Raw genomic sequence first — 21,232 nt, forward strand, 5'->3', positions numbered from 1 at the left:
TCAGCTTCTTATTTTCATAACTCTACTTCCAGCCTTGCTGCTATCAGCCCCAAATTTCATCTTTTGAGCCATATTTTATCTCTAAATTGCCTACCAACCCATTACATATCTAAGTCCTAGTCTTTTCAATAATTTTCCCTAGCCTTCTACCCTATATAAGCCTCTAATCAGTCAATATCCTCAGAATACCAGATATGTCCTACGCCACCGTTGTTTTCTTTTTCTTTCTCTATTATTATTATTTTTGCATTATCAAAAATATTGCCCAAGTTCTAAATAGCATGTCAGTGCCTCGGCCCACTATCTCAGAAAAGATGGCAAATGATCACATAAACCATTTATATGGTCCCACCCAAAGAAAGGCTCCTGATGTCACATTCAAATCACTGCTTCAATTAAAGTCTTTAGCGATTCCCATGTACATTTATAGCAGCAGCTTCAGTAAGGTCTTTAATGGTCTCTATGTGCAGCTTTGCGGGGAAGTATAAACAGAATTTCAAAGCAGACCAACTGATAGCCAAAAAAAGTATTGGAAGTGGTTTTCAGGGAGTTTGTTGCGCTATTACCTCCTTAAAAACAATAGAAGATTTAAGGCCTGGAAATAGTTTCTTCTCCAATCTGCTAATGACTTTATCAGCCACAACCTCTTTCTTAGCCTCATAGTCTACTGGAGAGAGCCCCTGGGATGGAAAACTAGATTATTATCTATTTAACAAAATATTATGATATTATATTCCAACTAAGAATTCAAAAGGTGACTCTAATAAACAAAAACAGAAGTAGCATCAAATACTAAACTAAATTTACCTCCCAGTCTTCTATTGAAGAAGTTGTAAATATGTGAAGAATATGGCGACCTTCTGGAGCCAGGGATGAATCAAGAACTGTTGGAATGCTCAAAAATATACTTCCATATGGCTTCTCCAAATTTGTCCAGTCATCCTCAATAATTAGAAACAACAGTTAAGTCATCATTCATCATCAAAATCTTCAGGAATTAATGAGCAAATGAATTTTCTGATTAATCAAGTACCTCAAGAACAAAATGATGACAATCTGTATCTGGTGGCAAAACCTCAGCTTTAACCCCCATGTGAATAGAAAGAAAAGAGGGAGCCTTGACATACAGTTTTTGGAAATTTTTTTCTTCTTCTGGAAGATCTTCTACATTTAGAAGCTTGCCTGTGATAGAAAAATGCAATTCAATCAGGTCTCCACTAGAAGAATTCCTCTCTTCTTCTTTGTGGTTTTTCTATTTTTCTATGTCAGGGCTTGTTTACAATGATCATGGCCTACACATAATGAGCAGTATCTCCATCCCTGTCCATACTCCCAATCACATATGCAGGCAACACTTGATATCAGGAAAGTAAGATTTTTTAACAGGCCTCAAATCAATTTTTTTTTTTTTTAACAGCTGCATACAAAAACAACTCTGTCTTGACCCTCACAAAGCAGGCTGCCTCATACACCAAGGATGCCCTCTAGTATAGTAAGGTCATTAGTCAAATTCATCATAATGTTTTGGAAAAGTCTTCAGAAGACTAACCAAAAGTATCCCATCTAGTAGCATTTGATACTATTGTTTTGGCAAAGAACTGTCTTCCATCTGACATTCTCACTCCTACCTACAATTGCAGGCTCAAAAAACATGAGGAAAAAAATCCTTTTTTTTTCACATAGACAATAACCAATACATAAAATTTGACATCACTTTGTTAGCAGAATAAACTCACAGCCTTTCCATGATCAACTATGATATTTGTCACATTTGCCCTGTATAATATTTCACTGCCTTGATCAACCAAGCCTTTTGCCAAGGATTTGGCAATTCCACCAACCCCACCCACAGGGTAGTTAATTCCTCCAAAATGCCTGTCACAGAGAACCTAAGGGGAGGAATGTATCAGGGAATTAGAGAAGAATGAAGAAAGGAGCCCCTTAAAGCTATTGATAGATTACCATGCCTGCATTGATCATCGGTGTCTGCAAAGCATTGACTGTACTCACTATGAAACACTGCAAACACCAAGATAAATTTCTTTAGTTAGATTAACTGGAGATAACTTGGATCCAACACTTACGAATGAAGAAATCTACAACCTGATAAAAGAAATAATGTCAACCCACCTCTGCATCTATAAAAGACAACAATTCAGGATCCTTTATGAATTTTCGAGCTATGTCTCCAGCATTTTGGGGCAAATAGTAGGCTGAAGAGGACAATAACAGCACATAAGATGTCTAAAGCCAGGGTGATCCATGAAACTTGGACACTTCAAGAAAAAACCAGAAGGACAAAAGGCAAATAGAAAGCACTATGAACATCAATTAGTACTGAAAGTATTTATCTATAATCATTCACATAGATGACTTACCAGAAGGGCATCAGGATGAACAAACTATGTAAAGAAGATAGATCAAAAACTAATATCAGGCAATTGGTTCTCCACTCAGATTTTCCTGACCAGAAGATGTGACAAAATAGAAGGTAGAACTTTTGTTTCCATATAATAACTTTAAATGTCTTCATGTAACTGAAATGTGAAAAAATGGTAACACGACTATCTTCTACCTATAATGTCCCCCAAATCAGGAAACCTTGACAAAATAGAAAACTTCTTTTCTATTCAAAATTTTTCTCTGAAATCTTGGTTCATTCTGCAGAGTATACCTTTAAATGAAAACAAAATTTTTGCAGAATACATATGAATGTAATTTGATTAGTTGTTCCTCATTTCAAGCTTCTCCTCATGCTGTATAAATATAAAATGTATACAAAAAGAAACACAGGTAAAATTGCTAGTGGAGAATACTATGGAAAAATATAGCTTACTTTCTCATTGAACTGGAAGATACATACATACACATAGGATGTCTACCTAACTATGGAAACAAATCTCCTAATTGAGTAATCTTCTTAACATAGATATGATCATAATATCCTAATTATAGTTTTTAAATCTACAGAATATTGACCTATTACACAAATAATCAAAGCCTTGATTCACAACACTCCCTCTCAAACTGGTGAATAGACATTGTCCATTCTCAGCTTAGTTGTAAGCTTGTGAAAGACTTGACTATTGAGTCCCTTAGTTAGAATATTAGCTAACTGTAATTCACTTGATATATAAGGTGTGCAGATAAAATCAGTGTCCAATTTCTTTTTAATAAAATATCGATCCACTTGATATATAAGGTGTTATCCACTTGATATATAAGGAGGGTTGTGTTAGGTAGCCGACAGCCAACGTAAAATCTAGTCGAATCCAAAACATGAACTCTAGACAAATTATAAAAAATCGTTGGGGCGTAACCCTTCATAACGACGCGCTACACTGTCCGCGTGTAGTGTCAAGTGAGCTAGGGCCACTACATCGGCGCCCAGATGTAGTGACAAATGAGCAAGAGTCCCCGCATTTGCTTGGACAGATGTGGGTAAAGAAGCTAGTCCAAAACCAAAATAAAAATAAAAAACAAAATCAAATTCAAAGTCAAGGCCAAAATCATAGATTAAAGATTGGGTCATGGAACATATGCACATTAACAGACAAACCTATGGAAGTGCTAGATGTGATGATTAGGAGAAAAATTAATATTATGTGCCTTCAAGAGACGAGATGGGTAGAGAAAAAAGCAAAAACTTTATCAGAAACTGGATATAAAATATGGTACACAGAAAATGATCAAGCGAAAAATGGAGTGGGGATTATTATGGATAAAAGCTTAGTAGATGAGGTAGTGGATGTAAAGAGAATAGGGGATGGGATTATTATGGTGAAGGTTGGTCTAGGAAGAATGACTATGAATATCTTTAGTACATATGCACCACAAGTGGGGTTAGGTGAGAAGATAAAAGCAAAATTCTGGGAAGACCTAGAGGGACTCATACAAATGATATCAAAAGGAGAGAAAGTGATTATAGGAGGTGACTTAAATGGTCACATGGGCAGAGACAGAAACGACTATAGAGAGGTACATGGAGGGTATGGATTCGGGGAAATTAATGAGGGTAAGTCTATTCTAGATTTTGCTATGGCATATGGGCTCATCATAACCAATACTAGGTTCAAAAAACGGGATGAACATTTAATCACATATAAAAATGTCGCATCAAGCACCTAAATAGATTACTTCCTCATGAGACAAGAGGATCGGTTATGTTGTAGAGATTGTAAGGTGATACCGGGAGAGTATTTGACTACTCAACATAGACTTTTGGTACTTGACATCCAAGTAAAAAATTGGAAGAGAAAAAAATCACATAAAACAAAATCCAAAAATTAGGTGGTGGGATTTAAAATGGGAGAAACAATTAATCTTCAAAGAAAAATTAAGGGGTAAAAAGGAATGGAATAGAAAAGGCCAGGCAAACCAAACGTGGAGGGAAATGGCTACTGCCCTGAGAAGCATGGCAAAGGTAGTCCTTGGAGAGACAAATGGTAGAGCTCCAAACCTTAAGGAGTCTTGATGGTGGAATGAAGAGGTACAATTGAAAATTAGAAATAAGAAAACTTGGTTATATATCAGTGCAACAATAAAGAAAACCTAAAAAATTATAAAGAAAAAATGCAGTAAAAAGAGCTGTTAGTGAAGCAAGGTCAAAAGCATATGAGAATTTATATAAACGACTTGATACAAAAGATGGAGAAATGGATATATATAAATTAGCTAAAGCAAGAGAAAGAAAAACAAGGGATCTAAACCAAGTGAAATGCATACAAGATGAAAACCAAAATGTATTAGTGAATGAGGGAGCGATTAAGGAGAGATGGAAGGAGTATTTCACAAAATTATTCAATGATGGTGAGGACACAAGAGTTAGGTTGGGACATCTTAGTAACTCCGAAGGGAACGTGAGCTATACATTTTATCGACACATAAGTTCAAATGAAATAAGTCAAACATTAAAAAAGATGAAAAATCATAAGGCGGTGGGACCGGATAATATACCAATAGAAGTATGGAAATGCATGGGAGAAGAGGGTATCTCTTAGCTAACAAAATTATTTAACGTGATCCTTAAATCAAAAAAGATGCCAAATGAGTGAAGGAATAGTACTTTGGCTCTGGTTCTTATATACAAGAACAACGGAGATGTTCAAAACTGTGAAAATTATAGAGGAATTAAGTTAATGAGTCATACCATGAAACTTTAGGAGAGAGTAATAGAGTAGAGGCTTAGAAAAAAAATAGATGTCTCGGAAAATCAGTTTGGTTTCATGCCTGGTAGGTCAACAATGGAAGCTATATACCTATTGAGACGCCTAATGGAAAGGTATCGAGATCAACAGAAGGACCTGCATATGGTGTTTATAGATCTAGAAAAGGCTTATGATAGGGTCCCGAGAGAAATATTATGGAGGGTTTTAGAGAAGAAAGGAGTCCGAATAGCCTATATACAAGCCCTTAAGGACATGTATCACGGTGCAGAGACAAGGGTCAGAACATACGAAGGAGATACTGAACCATTTAAAATTATAATGGGACTGCACCAAGGTTCTGCACTAAGTCCATACTTATTTGCTTTAGTAATAGATGAACTTACTAAATACATTCAGAAGGAGGTGCCATAGTGTATGCTATTTGTAGATGACATAGTGTTGGTGGATGAAACAAAAGAGGGAGTGAACACTAAGCTTGAGTTGTGGAGAATCAATTTAGAATCTAAGGGATTTAAATTAAGTAGAAGGAAAAAAGAATATATGGAATGTAAATTTAGTAAGAATGCAAGAGTGGATGATGTTATAATAAAATTGGAAGACCAAATCTTACAAAGAAAAGACCATTTTCAATATTTGGGATCAATGATTCAAAAAGATGGAGAAATTCACGAGGATGTCATGCATAGAATTAAGGTAGGTTGGCTAAAATGAAGAAATGCATCGGGAGTGTTATGTGATGGTAAAATCCCATTAAAACTGAAAGGAAAATTCTATAGGACAGCTATAAGACCAGTCTTGTTATATGGCTTAGAATGCTGAGCAGTCAAATACCAGCATGAGCAAAAGACGAGAATAGCTGAGATAAGGATGCTAAGATGGATGTGCGGCCATACAAGAAAAGAAAAAATTAGAAATGAGATTATTCGTAATAAGGTAGGAGTAGTGTCAATCGAGGAGAAAATGAGAAAGACTAGATTAAGATAGTTTGGTCATGTGAGAAAGAGACCAAGAGACACTCATGTGAGGAGAGTTGATGAAATGGAACAATTAGTCAAAAAAAAAAGGTAGAGACAGACCCAAGAAGACTTTGGGAGATACATTAAAGTTTGATATGAAGTGTATGTGCTTAAATAAAGATATGACAAAAAACAGAAATACATGGAAGTCTAGAATTCATGTAGCCGACCCCACATAGTGGGATAAAGGCTGGATATGTTGTTGTTGTTGTTGTTGTATTGATCCACCTCAATGTGTTTTGTCCATTCATGCTGCACAAGATTGTGAACAATGTCGATAGCCGACTTATTGTCACAATAGAGCTTCATAGGACCATCCCACTTGAGTCTTAGATCTTTTAGAATAAACTCTAACCATAACAGTTCATATATCCCCTGTGCCATTGCCCGGAATTTTGATTCTGCACTTGATCTTGCCACGACAAATTGCTTCTTGCTTCTCCAAGTAACCAATTTTCCACCTAAAAAAGTACAATATCCCATGATAGATCTTCTATCAATTACTAAGCTTACATAAACTGCATCAACGTAGGCCTCTAGAGTGAGTTTGTCCCCCTTTTTTAACAAAATTCCCTTTCCTAGAGTACCTTTGAGGTAATGTAAGATTTTGTAGACTACTTGCAAGTGAAGTTCCTTGGGTTTGTGCATGAATTGACTCACTATACTAACTGAATAGGCTATATCTAGCCGTGTGCGAGATAGGTAAATTAGCCCGTTGACCAACCTCTGATATGCCTCTTTGTTTGTGTCTCTATCTCCCTTAGCTTCACCAAGTTTGTGATTAGGGTCAATTAGAATGCTAGATGGTTTGCAAGCCATCTTCCCTGTGTCTCACAAAAGATCAAGGGCATACTTGTGTTGGGATATAAATATCCCATGTCTGGACCGTGCCACTTCAATACCTACGATATACTTTAAATTCCCTAATTCCTTGATCTCAAACTCCTCAACCAAATATCTGCCCAAGTTCTGCCTCTCATTTTCATCATTTCCTATCATTATAATGTCATCAACATAAATAATAAGAGGTATGACAAAACCTAAACCTGAGTGTTTTATGAATAGAGTGTGGTCCCCTTGGCTCGGTTTGTAACCCATGGACTGCATTACTTTGGAAAATCTCTCAAACCAAACTCTAGGCGATTGTTTTAGGCCATATAGTGCCTTCTTGAGTCTACAAACCTTACTCCTAGGTCTGTTTTTGTTGAACCCTGGGGGTATGTCCATATAAATTTCTTCCTTAAGATCTTCGTGTAAGAAAACATTCTTCACATCAAACTATAGTAAAGGCCAATCAAAGTTAGCTGCTAGGGATAAGAGAATTCTCGCCATGTTCATTTTGGCTACTGGGGCAAAGGTTTATTGGTAGTCTATTCCATATGTTTGGATGTCACCTTTAGCTACCAACCTAACCTTGTATCTTTTAAGTATCCCATCTGCTCTATACTTGATTGTGAAGATTCATTTGCAATCGTCAGGTTTCTTCCCTTTTGGTAAATCCACAATCTCCCATGTATTATTCTTCTCTAAAGCCTGCATTTCAACATTCACGGCATTCCTCCAATTTTCATAGTTTAAAGCCTCTAATAATGTGGTGGGAATGGATGATGTATGTATGTTTGTAAGAAGCTTCTATGAGATGGATAATATCTTTTAAAGGACACAAAGTGAGAGAGTGGATATAAGGGATATTTCGTGCACTCTCTAATTCATTTCCTTAGTGTCATAGGAAGGTCAATATCAGCCATGGAATCAACATTAGAAGGTGAGTCAATAAATGTTACCTCATTTCTAGACATTGGAACTAATGATAGGTGCAGCCTTGGTTTGGGTTTTAGATTATTTCTTCTTGACTAAATATGAGGAAAACGTTTGTCAGTGGTGGTCTCTCCCCCTGCAATTTGGAGAACAGGTTGGAGGGAGGATTTAGGTTTATGAGTTTGTGGGGTAGAGTCAAGTGCAGGTGGGGTAGAGTCAAATGCAAGTTTGGGCAATAGGTTAGGAGGAAGAGGTTCAAATGCAGGTTGTTTAAGTAGAGGTTTAGGAGCTGGAGTTGGCAGAAAGTTAGAAAGGAACAGCTCATCCTTTTCTTCCACACTTGAGGTCTCCCTCTGAAGAGAAGGGTGAGTAAAATAGGGTTCAGTCTCAACAAAGGTAACATCTGCAGAAACCAAAAAAATTTTAGTCGAAGGACTATAGTATTTGTACCCTTTTTGTGTAGAATAATAGCCCACAAAGACACTTAAAAGCTCTAGGATCCAACTTCCCCCAATGAGGGTTGTGAACATGAACAAATGAAACACACCCGAATAATTTAGGACTAAGCTGATTTGTGGTAGGAAAAGCATAATAGAAGTGGGATAAAATAGCCATTGGAGTCTGAAAATGTAACACTCGGGAGGGTAATCAATTTATAACATGAGTGGCTGTGAGGATAGCTTTCCCCCAAATTGTTTAGGCACATTTTTGTGAAACAACAATGCCTAAATAGTATCTAGGAGATGGTTGTTCTTTCGTTTTGCAATTTCATTCTGTTGAGGGGTAGAAACACATGAGGATTCATGAATAACTCCCATTGAAGGAAATAGTTGGAAAGGGTTTGGTTGAAATAATCTCTTGCATTGTCTAACCGAAACCGTTTGATTTTTTCCCAAAATTAATTGTGGGTCATAGAAAAGAAATTGGGAAGAATATCACTCATAGCAGATTTAGATTTAAGAAGAAAGACCCATGTAATCCTTGTGCAATCATCAATAAACGAAACAAACCAACATGCCCCAGAAACATTTGGAATAGTTGATGGACCCCAGATATCACTATGAATCAATTCAAAAGGAGTATGACATCTATTATTACTATCAGAAAAAATAGTAGATCTATGTCTGGCAAACTCACAAACATCACAATGAAACTGTCTAATATCAAGGATTTTAAACAAAGAAGGGAACAGAATTTTAAGAGTGGAAAAAGCAGGATGTCCCAACTTGTAATGATGCAGCAAAATAGTGTCCTTGGGGAGTATTTGTGGTTCTGAAAGGCATGTTAAGGGCTGATTCCACCTGCCAACGGGTACTTTCTCATATTTCTTAAGATAGTATAAGCCATCTCGTTCCTTAACAGGTCCAATCATCAGTCCTAAGTCCTTGTCCTGAAACAAACAGCAAGAAGGAAGGAAAATCACTTCACAATTAGCGTCATGGGATAGTTTGGATACGAAGAGTAGGTTGGTGAACAATTTAGGCACATGGAGGACATTTTTGAAGGTTAAGGAAGGATTGATTTTAATCTCCCCTATTTTCAGCTACTATGATGAAAGAACTATCAGCTGTAGCAATTTTTCGATTGCTAGAACATGTTGAGTATGAGAGAAAAAACCAGGATGAAGGAGTCATATGGTATCTGGTTTCGGAGTCAATAATCCATGAGTCCTTAAATCAAAGGCATTTAAAGCATGTGAAATTGGAGGTTTACCTAATTGTAGCAATGAGCAGGTACCTGAAGAGGATGGTGTGTCAAGAGTACTTAAAAAGTACTACAGACTTTCAATCTCCTCCTTGATGAATTCTTTTGGTTCATGGGACTATTTTTCCCCTTGTGGAGTTTGCCATATTGACTTGTCCCTAACTCTTACACTGCTGTTGTCCACCTCTATTTTCCCATTCTTTCCTCGGCGGCTTTCCATGTAGCTTCCAACACATCTCTCTAGTATGTTGTGGTTTCTTACAGAAAGTACACCGCACATTCTCACGATTGTTATTGCCCATGGATTTGAGACTTGTTTTTCCATTCTCTCCAAGCAATTGGTTCTTCTTAAACCCACAACTTCCTCCTCTATTTGCCACCATTGCTGAGGCCTTAACTGGTTTTGGGTCCAACATGACACCCCTCCTACTTGAAATCACTTCATTAAGTGAAGGTAAGTCATCTTTGCCTAGGATTTGAACCCTCACCCGATCATACTCCACGTAGAGGCCTGCAAGAAAATCGTAGGTGCAATCTTTGTCTATAAAAGCTTTCAAGGTGGCTGCATCATCACTATTCTTCATCTCAATTACCCGGTAGTGATCCATCTTTTGCCAGAGTCCTTTTAGGAAATTGGCATACTCGATGACAGTTCTATTTTCTTGCTTTGTTGTCACTATTTTGGTCTTCAACTCGTAGATCTGGGCTGCATCCTTCACCTTCGAGTAGGTTTGTTGGATAGACTCCCAAACCTCCTTTGTTGTTGATAAAAACATGCAGGTGTCACTAATTTCGAGTGCCATGGAACTCCACAACCATGCAATGATCATGGAATCTTCTTCATCCCATGTCGCATAGGATGGATCTTCCTTCTTTGGACTGGTTCCTATAATATGGCTAATCTTCCCATTCCCTTTCAAAATGCTTCGAATCAACTAAGACCATTTAAGATAATTTCTTCCATCCAACCGATAGGCAGCATTGATTTGCTATAGTTCTCCCAACAACTGAAGCAGCATGGGTGTTGTTGTTTCCCTTGTGTCATGGGAACTAATTTCATCAGTGGTGGATGACATCTCTAGTTAATTGGAAGGGCTAAGGAAAGAATGGGAAATAAAGTACTATCGCAACAATGAAGGCTGCTAGTGATAGTTGTAGTAGCAGGTAGCAGGTAAGGCTGGGAAACAATGAAGGCTACTGGTGGTAGGTTGTCGGCAGCAACAAAAGGGCAGTCAGCGATGAAGGCTCGAAAAAAGAGTCCTAGGGTTTCTTAGGCTCTGATACCATGTGGAACAATATAGCTTATTTTCTCATTGAACTGGAAGATTCATATATACACATAGGATGTTTACCTAACTATGGAAACAAGTATCCTAATTGAGTAATTTTCTATTTATAGATTATAGTAACATAGATATGATCATATCCTAATTACAGCTTTTAAATCTACAGAATATTGACCAATTACACAAATAATCAAAGCATTGATTCATGACAAATACTCCTGAGTTCTTAAAGGTCTTCCAACTAAGACCTAAAAACCCCGATCAAATCAACAAACATGAGAATGATTACAGACGACTAGTATGATAGGCCGTCAGTGCACCGAACCTATCAAAGACGCAACAAGCAGCCGAAGGCATGAAGATGAGAGTAGGGGGCGGTCCGCACATGCAGGTGTAACAACCAACATGTGCGCATGGGGGTAGAGTTGTAATTCACACTGCTGAGGGAATAATCAGCATGTGAATGGGGAATTCAGTTAGAGTGGGGTCCGGGAGTGGTATAAGTAGGAAGGGAGGAGGGAGAGTGAGGTAGCTGAATTTTGATAGTGATTTGGGAGAGTTAGGGCCTCTCGAATGCCCTATTTCATTCTTGTTTTGCTGTTGTAAGGAATTGGAACTATTGATAGTGGATTGTTTTTTGGAATTCAATCGGGTTCCTATCAATTTGGTATCAGAGCCATTCCGAACCTGATGGTGAATTTGACGGAGAGAGTGGGTGAGTTGGAGTCGAAGACGGAAGGCGTACAAAGGGGAGTCGACGACATTAGAGGGAACGTTCAGACGGTGGAGCGCAATGTAGTGGTGATGCTTGAACAGTTTGCTTTCATGCGAACGAAGTGGGATGAACTGGAGAGGGAGAGAAAGAACAAGTCCAAGGAGCGAGAAGGACCTTCAGAATTCACCATGGATTCCAAAGTAACTCCTGGGGTGGTGGGGGGTTGCGACTCAGAGGGGGGTATCGGGGGCGGGTACCGGTCGGACTTACATGGGAGACGACTGGAGATGCCCATTTTCGAAGGAGAAAATCCGGATGAGTGGATCTTTCGAGCTGAAAGGTATTTTGCTGTCAACCAACTAACGGACAAGGAGAAGATAGAATCCGCAGCCTTGTGTTTTGAAGTAGCAGCACTGTCTTGGTTCCAATGGGAGACAAGGCGAAGAGGAATTCGGAACTGGGAAGGCCTGAAGCAAGGAATTTTGGGCTGGTTTCGCCCCACTCAGAAGGGGTCGCTAGAGGAGCGTTTCTTGGCTCTTCGGCAGGAGGGGTCGGTGAAGGAGTATCACTCGAAGTTTGAGACCATGGCCGCGGCAGTGCCTGATGTTCCTGAGGCATTTTTGGAAGGTCAATTCCTCAACGGCCTCACCCCAGAGATAAGAGCTAAGATTAGGGTGTTACAACCGCAGGGGCTCGATCGAATTATGGTCGTGGCCCAGAACATTGAGGACAAGAACGTAGCTCTTCAGAATTGCCATCGGGCAACCGAACCAACCAGGAGCGAGTATTCCACAGCAATCGCGATCGCAAGTCGGATGTCACCGGTTCCAGCGAAAAGTTTGGGTTCCTCCCAAAAGTCTGTAAATCAGCGAGGCCCTAGGATTCACCCCGCTGGTAATGGGGGCAACTTTCCTTTCAAGAAGCTTAGTGAGGCTGAGTGGAAGGCAAGGCGGGAGAAGGGCCTTTGCTTTCGCTGCGATAAGAAATACTCAATTGGCCACAGGTGCAAGAACAAAGAGCTTCAAGTGTTAATGATCTATGACGAAGAAATAGGCGAGGCTACGGCAGAAGAAGAAGCAGTGCAGGGGGGCGATAAAGGGTTGGGATATGGGGGAGAGGTGATTGAATTATCCATGAATTCGGTGATGGGATTAACTACACCTCAAACGATGAAACTAAGGGGACTCATAGAAGGGCAGCCGGTGGTCGTTCTGGTGGATGGCGGTGCAACTCACAACTTCATCGCATCCGAATTGGTGCAACGCTTGAGTTTGCCGAGGACAGAGACGGCTGGGTATGGGGTGATAATGGGAACTGGGTTGGCTGTACAGGGAGCAGGAGTGTGCAAGGGGGTGAAACTGATACTGGATAACCTGCAGATAGTGGAAGATTTTCTTCCCCTTGAGTTAGGAAGTTCTGATGTCATTCTTGGCATGAAGTGGCTGGCTTCGGTGGGGAAGATGAGTGTGGATTGGAGGAATCTGACCATGAAGTTTCCAGTGGGGGGAATGGCAGTGACATTGCAGGGTGATCCTAGCTTAAGTAAGACATTAGTCTCCCTAAAAGCTATGATGAAGGCATTTAAAGAGAATGGGGAGGGAGTGCTGCTGGAAATTGGAGAGGTGGCTGTCGAATGCAATGAACTCCAGGTGGGACTGCCCCGAAGCTTGGAGGAATTATTAGCTGAGTTTGGAGGAGTTTTTTCCAACCCGGAGGGACTGCCACCTACCAGAAATAAAGATCATGCCATCAATCTCTTACCCGACACTTCCCCGGTTAGTGTTCGACCTTACCGTTACCCGTATCTTCAAAAGAATGAGATTGAAAATATGGTACGTGAGATGTTGGCAGCTGGTATTATTAAACCAAGTGTTAGCCCTTTTTCTAGCCCGATGTTGCTCGTTAAAAAGAAGGATGGGGGATGGAGGTTTTGTGTAGATTACCGGGCTCTCAACAAGGTAATAGTTCCAAACAAGTTTCCTATTCTAGTCATTGATGAATTGCTGGATGAATTACATGGCGCGAAGGTTTTTCAAAATTGGATCTCAAATCTGGTTACCACCAGATTCGAGTCAAGGCTAAAGACGAACCAAAGACCGCATTTCGAACGCATGAGGGCCACTATGAATTCCTCGTCATGCCTTTCGGATTGACGAATGCCCCGGCCACCTTCCAATCTTTAATGAATGATGTATTCAGGGAGTATTTGCGCCGGTTTGTATTGGTATTTTTTTATGATATTTTAATTTATAGCCAAAATTTTGACCAACATTTGCAGCACTTGCGTTGTGTGCTAAAGGTGCTGGCTGCAAATCAATTGTATGCCAACAAGAAGAAATGTTCCTTTGGGCAGTTGGAGGTCGAATATCTGGGCCATATCATCTCCCAGCAAGGCGTGTCGGCTGATCGTTGCAAGGTGCAAGCCATGTTGGACTGACCTGCGCCTACTACTTTGAAGGAATTGTGGGGATTTCTTGGTCTTACGGGGTACTATAGAAGGTTTGTAAAGGATTATGGCAAGTTGGCTTGGCCCCTCACCGAGAAACTAAAGAAAAACATTTTTCGTTGGGATGGAGAGGCTGAACGAGCATTCCAGCAGCTCAAAACAGCAATGGTGTCGCTGCCAGTTCTTGCACTACCGGACTTTGATCGGCCCTTCATAATTGAGTCTGATGCTTCAGGGCATGGGTTAGGGGAGGTATTGATGCAGAATCTTAGACCGATTGCGTACTACAGCCATGCTCTTAAACCATTGGAGAGGAAAAAATCGATTTATGAAAGGGAGCTGATGGCCATAGTGTTTGCAGTCCAGAAATGGAGACATTATCTCTGGGGAAGGAAATTCATAGTAAGGACAGACCAAAAAAGCTTGAAGTTTTTGTTTGAGCAGCGAATGGTGAGCTCAAATTATCAAAAGTGGATGCTGAAACTGATGGGCTTTCATTTTGAGATACACTACCGGCCGTGGTTGGAAAACAAGGCTGCAAATAGCTTTTCGAGAATTAATCAACCAGCAGCTCTGTCCGCACTAACGATTCCAAAGGTGGTGCAACTCGATCAGCTGGTCCAAGAGGTGGCGAAAGATGCTTCTTTACAGGACATCATACGGAAGTTACGGGCGGATCCGGCTTACAACTCAGATTTTCAGCTGGTGGGTAACCAGCTCCTTTATAAAGGGCAGCTGTTCCTGCCTAAGGGTTCTTCCCTAATTCCTTTGGTGCTCCATGAGGGTCATGATGGTAGTGTAAGAGGTCATTCCGGGTTCCTAAAGACATATAAACGAATTGCAGCGAGTGTTTCCTGGGCGGGTATGAAGCGGGACATACGCCACCATGTGGGAAAGTGTCACATTTGCCAGCAACATAAGTATGAGGCTTTAACGCCAAGGGGTTTTTTACAGCCTCTTCCGGTTCCTAGCCAGATTTGGGATGATATAGCTATGGATTTTATTGAGGGGTTGTCAAGATCGGGCCATATGAATTCTATACTTGTGGTTGTAGATAGACTCAGCAAATATGGCCACTTTATTGGTCTCAAACACCCATTTACAGCAGGAGTAGTAGCTGGTATTTTCGTAAAATAAGTAGTGCGGCTGCACAGTATGCCTCGGACTATTGTTTCGGATTGAGACTAGGTGTTTATGAGCCGTTTTTGGGAGGAGTTGTTTCGACTTCAAGGTACTAAGCTCAATCGTAGTACGGCCTACCACCCGCAAATGGACGGGCAAATGGAGGTCCTCAACCGGACCCTAGAGACTTACTTGCGTTGTTTTGCATCAGCAAGACCTATGGGGTGGTATGTGTGGCTGCCATGGGCTGAATTGTGGTATAACACATCATACCACACTGCTTCAAAGGTTACTCTCTTCCAAGCTGTTTATGGGAGAGAACCACCAACCTTGATCAGGTTTGACAAGGGCTCAACGCAGGTATCTGCAATAGAACAGCAACTGTTGGAGCGAGATTTAGCATTGGAAGAGCTCAAAGACCAGCTAGTACGCGCTCAAGCGATCATGAAGAGGGGGGCTGACCGAAGAAGACGGGATGTGCAGTTTATGGTTGGTGACTTTGTCTACTTGAAACTAAAGCCGTATAGAAGGAAGTCCCTAGCTGCCCGCCCTAATGAGAAGTTGGCTCCTAGGTACTATGGGCCATTTGAAATTGAATAGAGGGTGGGAATGATGGCTTATAAACTTAAACTACCAGCCCACTGCCATGTCCACCCGGTTTTCCATGTGTCCCAGTTGAGAGAGGCCAAGGGTGAGGTGGGCGCAAGAGTGCAAATTCCCCTCCAGTTGCAGGCTGACTTAGAACTGAAGGTTGAGCCAGAGGCAGTGTTGGGAGTTCGGCCTGGGAAGGGTTCTAACTTACGAGGGCTGGATATCTTGATCCAGTGGAAAGGTTTACCACCGTTAGAGGCAACTTGGGAGCCCTACAACATGATTCAGCAACAGTTTCCAGCTTTTCACCTTAAGGACAAGGTGAAAGTCCGAGAGGGGAGTAATAATAGGCCGCCGGTGCACCGAACCGATTAAAGACGTAACAAGCAGCCGAAGGCATGAAGATGGGAGTAGGGGGCAGTCCGCACATGCAGGTGTAGCAACCAGCATGTGCGCATGGGGGTAGAGTTGTAATTCACACTGCTGAGGGAATAATCAGCATGTGAATGGGGAATTCAGTTAAAGTGGGGTCCGGGAGTGGTATAAGTAGGAAGGGAGGAAGGAGAGTGAGGTAGCTGAATTTTGATAGTGATTTGGGAGAGTTAGGGCCTCTCGAATGCCCTGTTTCATTCTTGTTTTGCTGCTGTAAGGAATTGGAACTATTGATAGTGGATTGTTTTTTGGAATTCAATCAGGTTCCTATCATAGTACTGCACAATCAAAAAGAAAACAACATAAACCTGATGACTATGCAAACTTATCACTGCACATTTGGAGCAAAATAACATAGGTCTAATCCTTAGATTAGTGATTGTTCTTTTCGTGTTTATACATGATAGGGTGATGAGGAGGATTAACAAACCCCTGAAAATTTTTCAGACTCCATACAGAAATGGATTTTTTTCCCCAACAAAGTTCCCAGACTTTTTAGAGCACCCAACTAATCCCCAATCACCTGCAGTCACTCATCCCACATGGGACTGGCACCATGGGAGATGACTCAAAATTCGAACTTCCATTTTACACCATATAAAAAGGCTAAAAGTATGTAAGCCTGTCTTTTAATATGTACATGCATTGCACTTCCTAATATACCATTTTTATTCATAATTAAACAAAGTGTAAAATCAAGATTAAAGTGACTACCAAGTGTCAAGCATTCAAGAGGTTTCTTGAAAAACTGTCCAAATAGGTAGATCGGCTCCTCCAGTGATTTCAATTCCAATGAGTTCAAGGCATTGAAGATCTGCAAAATATGGATGTAAATAGCATAAGTTTGAATCACAAATGGAGGTGAAGACACTCAGAGGATGCTGCAGTCACCTCATCTTAAACAGACCTTCCAACATTCACTATAGAACTTCAGAATCCCTTGCTTTTCATGGGGAAATTTGCTGATGAGTTCTGTGGTGAATTCATTGTATTCTTTGTGTACTTGGACAGAAAGATTACTGGGCAAATGAAAATGGACGGTGGTTGGATCAGGTATAACCTGCATCTTACACCCAACTGCTGCCAATGCTTGAGTTATCAAATTTAGATTGCCCTGCCAAGATTTCAAGCACAAATCACCAGTAAAGATTTATGAAACGAAGGCCCCAAGAGAGGCTGGCAACAAAGGTTAATATGAAACAATATGGCCTTTTAAACATGCCATGTCCTCATGCAAAAAAAGATTAAATTATTTTCTGAAATCTCTTACATGATAGTTGGATATTGATTGAAAGATTAATTACTCATATATTATCAAAGCATAGAGCTTTTATCTGCAATTTGTTTCTAAGTAAATGACGAATTGGCAAGCTCCAGCATAACCTCGTTGGCAAATCTATCTATGTTGGATTAGTTGATTCATCCTCTATTGTACTTAAGCAGGACCTGTTTGGTGCTAAATTGCTAATGATTAACAGGATTTACTTAAAAAGAAAATTTATGGTGAACTTCAAATACAGTTACATCTCTGAGAACTGATGACAACACACCTTCAAAGCAAGATGTGAACTTCTCTAACAAGCTTATTCACTTCATATCATGATAACTTTGGTTTGAGGAAGAAAATATGAAAGGTTTTCTAACAAATCTTTTTCAAGAAAATATATTCATTAAACTTGGTTCATATGTTGCTACTCTTACTCTGTACTTCTACTTCCTGATATCTCTCCCTATCTTCATAACATCTTCACCAAGTGTTGGTTATTTTTTTTAAAGTAACACAAAAGCATTAGTATTTGTCGTGATTAAAGGTGTGTATTATTCAACCATAGAGACATCTTGATCACATCCAGAAAGCTGAATGTAATCTTGTGTAGGACCCCATATGAGGCCTCTGCCTCAAATACCATCATAATCAAGCTTCGATACCAAACTGTTGGGGCTGATCCCAAAATTTTCCTCAATTAAAACTCTGCTAATACACTTGTGAAGGCCCCTCCCTTGGTTACCCTTAATTTATCAATTGTCTTCCAGAAAGACGGGATATTTTGTTATTTGTTCATATAATTCCTTGATACCATCAACTCCCCACACCCCATATTTTATCATCTTAATTGGACCAGATGCAGATGCAATCCTCATGTATAGTGTTCATAGATCCTCAACTATCCTGCGCAACGGACATTTGGTGTAAATACCAACACTTGTACAAAATATCCAGAACATTGCAGATTGTGCACAGGCAATAGCACCTCCATAGTTTCTCCTAGAATCAAGCATTCGACAATTCTATGTCGGGGTCATTTAGTTCAGGGCAAGTACCTGTCTGCTGACCGCTGAATTGGACCCAAAGGCTACTTTTCATGTAGATTTAATAGTGTTTGTTAATCACTGAGTTATCACCATTTTTCAAGATTGATTCAACTTTTACTCACCCAGGGTTGCATCTGGTTTTGATTTCTCAACATGCTACCACTTTTTATTCTTTAAAATCACATACAATGATTTGAATTTACTTCTGGGTGCATTATTGACATGTAAGATGCATTATGTGAGACAATAAAGACGATGGGTATTAAGCTGACCTTGTCACTGAAGCCAAACATCACAGACGATCCAACATCAAACGTATAACCATCTCTTTGGTAAAAACCAGAACTCCCGCCAGGAATTACATACTTCTCAAGCACTAAAACCCTACCTCCCTTCACAGCCAGCTGCGTCGCTGCAACCAACCCTCCAATTCCTGAACCTATCACAATTGCATCATAGTACCCATTCCAGTCCACTCCAGCACTTGCATCACTCTCCAATTCTCTATCAACTCTCAAAACTGATTTCGCATTGACAATTAATCTCGCTTTCCTCTGACTGAAAAACTCTCGGTTGTTCAGTTGATCAAAACTCAAAAAACTCTGCTTCTGGTTTCTGAGCCTGAAACCGCCCAATTGTACGGTTTTGTTCCCGCCAAAACACCAAGAACTGTAAAGCCCTAGTTTCACGGCACCCATTTTGGGACGCTTAGCAAGCAGGGTCTCAAGAGAATTGAAAGACAGAAATATATTGTGCTCTATGGCTTTGTGTGGTCTTCTTGACAGCTGAGAATTGTGAAGCCCTAGCTCCGGAAAATTCAAGAGTTTTCGGGCACCAACAAAGAGATTTTTGGGTCCTTGATTTCTGTGGCCGAAGAGCTGAGGAGCGAGACAAAACTGGGAGATGGAGCTTGATTGGGAGAGCACCATTTGTGCCTTTTTTGTGGGGGCAGAAGAGAGTGGACCGGCACGATTCCACTTCGTGATTCCTCGAGAAAATGAGACAAACGCATTTAAAATTACAAGAACGGGAAGAAGAATCTTTCACGGTTGGAATTCTATTGGGATTGGGCGGCCATTTTTGTATTCTTCCATCTCTGTTCTCCCCTCCCTGCACTCGCAAGATGCTTCGTGATAATTTAAATTAAAAATGTTATTGGTATATCATTATATACATCTTAAATTATATAATGGTGCGATGAGGCATTGTGAAGTGGTGAGGCATATAACTAAAATATCTCACTAAATGTGGTGTGGCGATGAGGTACGAGAGGTATTTTTATTATTTGTATGCATTGTGTAGTGTAAAATAAACATAAATTATGTACTAATAGTATGGTCCAATCTAAATCACCGTGGAAAGCCACAATTTTGGTGTCACCATGATGCACCGATATGTTTTGGGTTTCCTTTCGACATTCTTAAAATGTTTTTATTTTTTAAATATTAAAAATATTTTTGATCCATTTTTATAATTTTAAACATTTTTTATCACCATTTCATAATATCAAAAATATATTTCTAATTTAAAAAAGTATTTTCATCCACATATAAAAATAAAAAAAAATTCGCCTTTAACTTAAAATTCTTAACTTTTTTTAGAATTTATTTAAATAAATTATAGAATTTATGTTTATTTTTATATTAAATAATTAATTTTTATAATTTTATATATTGAAGTTATATTTATAAAAAATATTTATATTTTTTTATTTACGCATTTTTATTTCTTCATTTTTTAAAATATAACATTTTCCATTTTCACTTCATACTGTACTCGTTTTTTATTTTCATATAACCTAAATTTGATTTTTAAGACAAAGACTTCTTAATATAACAATCACATTTATTATTTATGAATATACTTTGTAGTTTTTTGTTCATGATCGAGTTCAATTATTAATTCATAAATAAATTCGATAATTATTTATTCATGAACAAACTTGATAAGAAGCTTTAAATTTGCCTCAATTAGTTTAAATAAATCAATGAGTTTAGCTGAATATAAATAAATGTTTATAAATTAAATTCAAATATTTTTATATAGTTTGACTCCTAAAAGAGTCCAACTAAATGTCTTTAAAATTAAACAAGATAAATCCAAACAAAACCATACTTAACTTAACTTTATTTATTTATACTCATTCGTCTTTTCAATCAACGTGATTAAGTTTTTATTTAAAACAATATAAAAATTACCAACTCGTATTATATCGAGGGAAACAGAGTGATCAAAATATAATGTAACTAAAGCTTTGTTTGATATGACTTATGATTTTTTTTAAAATTCAATTTATATAAAATCGTTAAGATGTTTGATTTATTACTACCAAAGTTTAAAAGTCAAAAACCTAATAAAAAGTGTTGCAAAAGCCTACAAAAATGATTGATTTTTCATTAAATTTAAAAGTTATGCCAAATATTATTTGTAGTTGCTAACAATAGAAGTTAAGTCGTAACCGAATTTACTGAATTGTTCAAATTAAATAAATCGAACATTTTTTAAAAATAATTATTCAAACCAAATCTACTAATTTTGATAAACAAAATGATATTATTTTTGCCATTTCGATTGATTTGATTATTTTGATTTTTTTAAAAAATATTGGACCAAATCAAAATAATCAAAAAATTTAAATTTGAAAATTGAGACGAGTCGGTCTATAAATTAAACTGAATCAA

At 38.9% G+C, this 21,232-nt stretch overlaps 1 protein-coding gene across 6 annotated transcripts in view; it reads right to left on the minus strand.

The window, feature by feature from the left end:
- The window catches only part of LOC127805968 (prolycopene isomerase, chloroplastic), a 41,391-nt gene extending 21,712 nt beyond the window's left edge, over positions 1 to 19,679 (minus strand). For all 6 annotated transcript variants that reach the window (XR_008024250.1, XR_008024251.1, XR_008024249.1 and 3 more), the window contains exons 1-10: positions 18,824 to 19,679; positions 17,146 to 17,352; positions 16,953 to 17,052; positions 2,131 to 2,213; positions 1,963 to 2,019; positions 1,737 to 1,889; positions 1,550 to 1,628; positions 1,034 to 1,182; positions 808 to 942; positions 567 to 680 (exon numbers count right to left, since the gene is read on the minus strand). Coding sequence is in view for 3 of the 6 variants with exons in the window: in XM_052342839.1 (XP_052198799.1) it covers positions 567 to 680; positions 808 to 942; positions 1,034 to 1,182; positions 1,550 to 1,628; positions 1,737 to 1,889; positions 1,963 to 2,019; positions 2,131 to 2,213; positions 16,953 to 17,052; positions 17,146 to 17,352; positions 18,824 to 19,480 (1,734 nt within the window). In the remaining 3 variants the exon portion in view is untranslated. The remainder of the gene's footprint in view (positions 1 to 566; positions 681 to 807; positions 943 to 1,033; positions 1,183 to 1,549; positions 1,629 to 1,736; positions 1,890 to 1,962; positions 2,020 to 2,130; positions 2,214 to 16,952; positions 17,053 to 17,145; positions 17,353 to 18,823) is intronic.
- Positions 19,680 to 21,232: the final 1,553 nt, after the last annotated feature.

The sequence above is a fragment of the Diospyros lotus genome, chromosome 7 (genome assembly GCF_014633365.1).
Source record: "Diospyros lotus cultivar Yz01 chromosome 7, ASM1463336v1, whole genome shotgun sequence".
NCBI lineage: Eukaryota > Viridiplantae > Streptophyta > Magnoliopsida > Ericales > Ebenaceae > Diospyros > Diospyros lotus.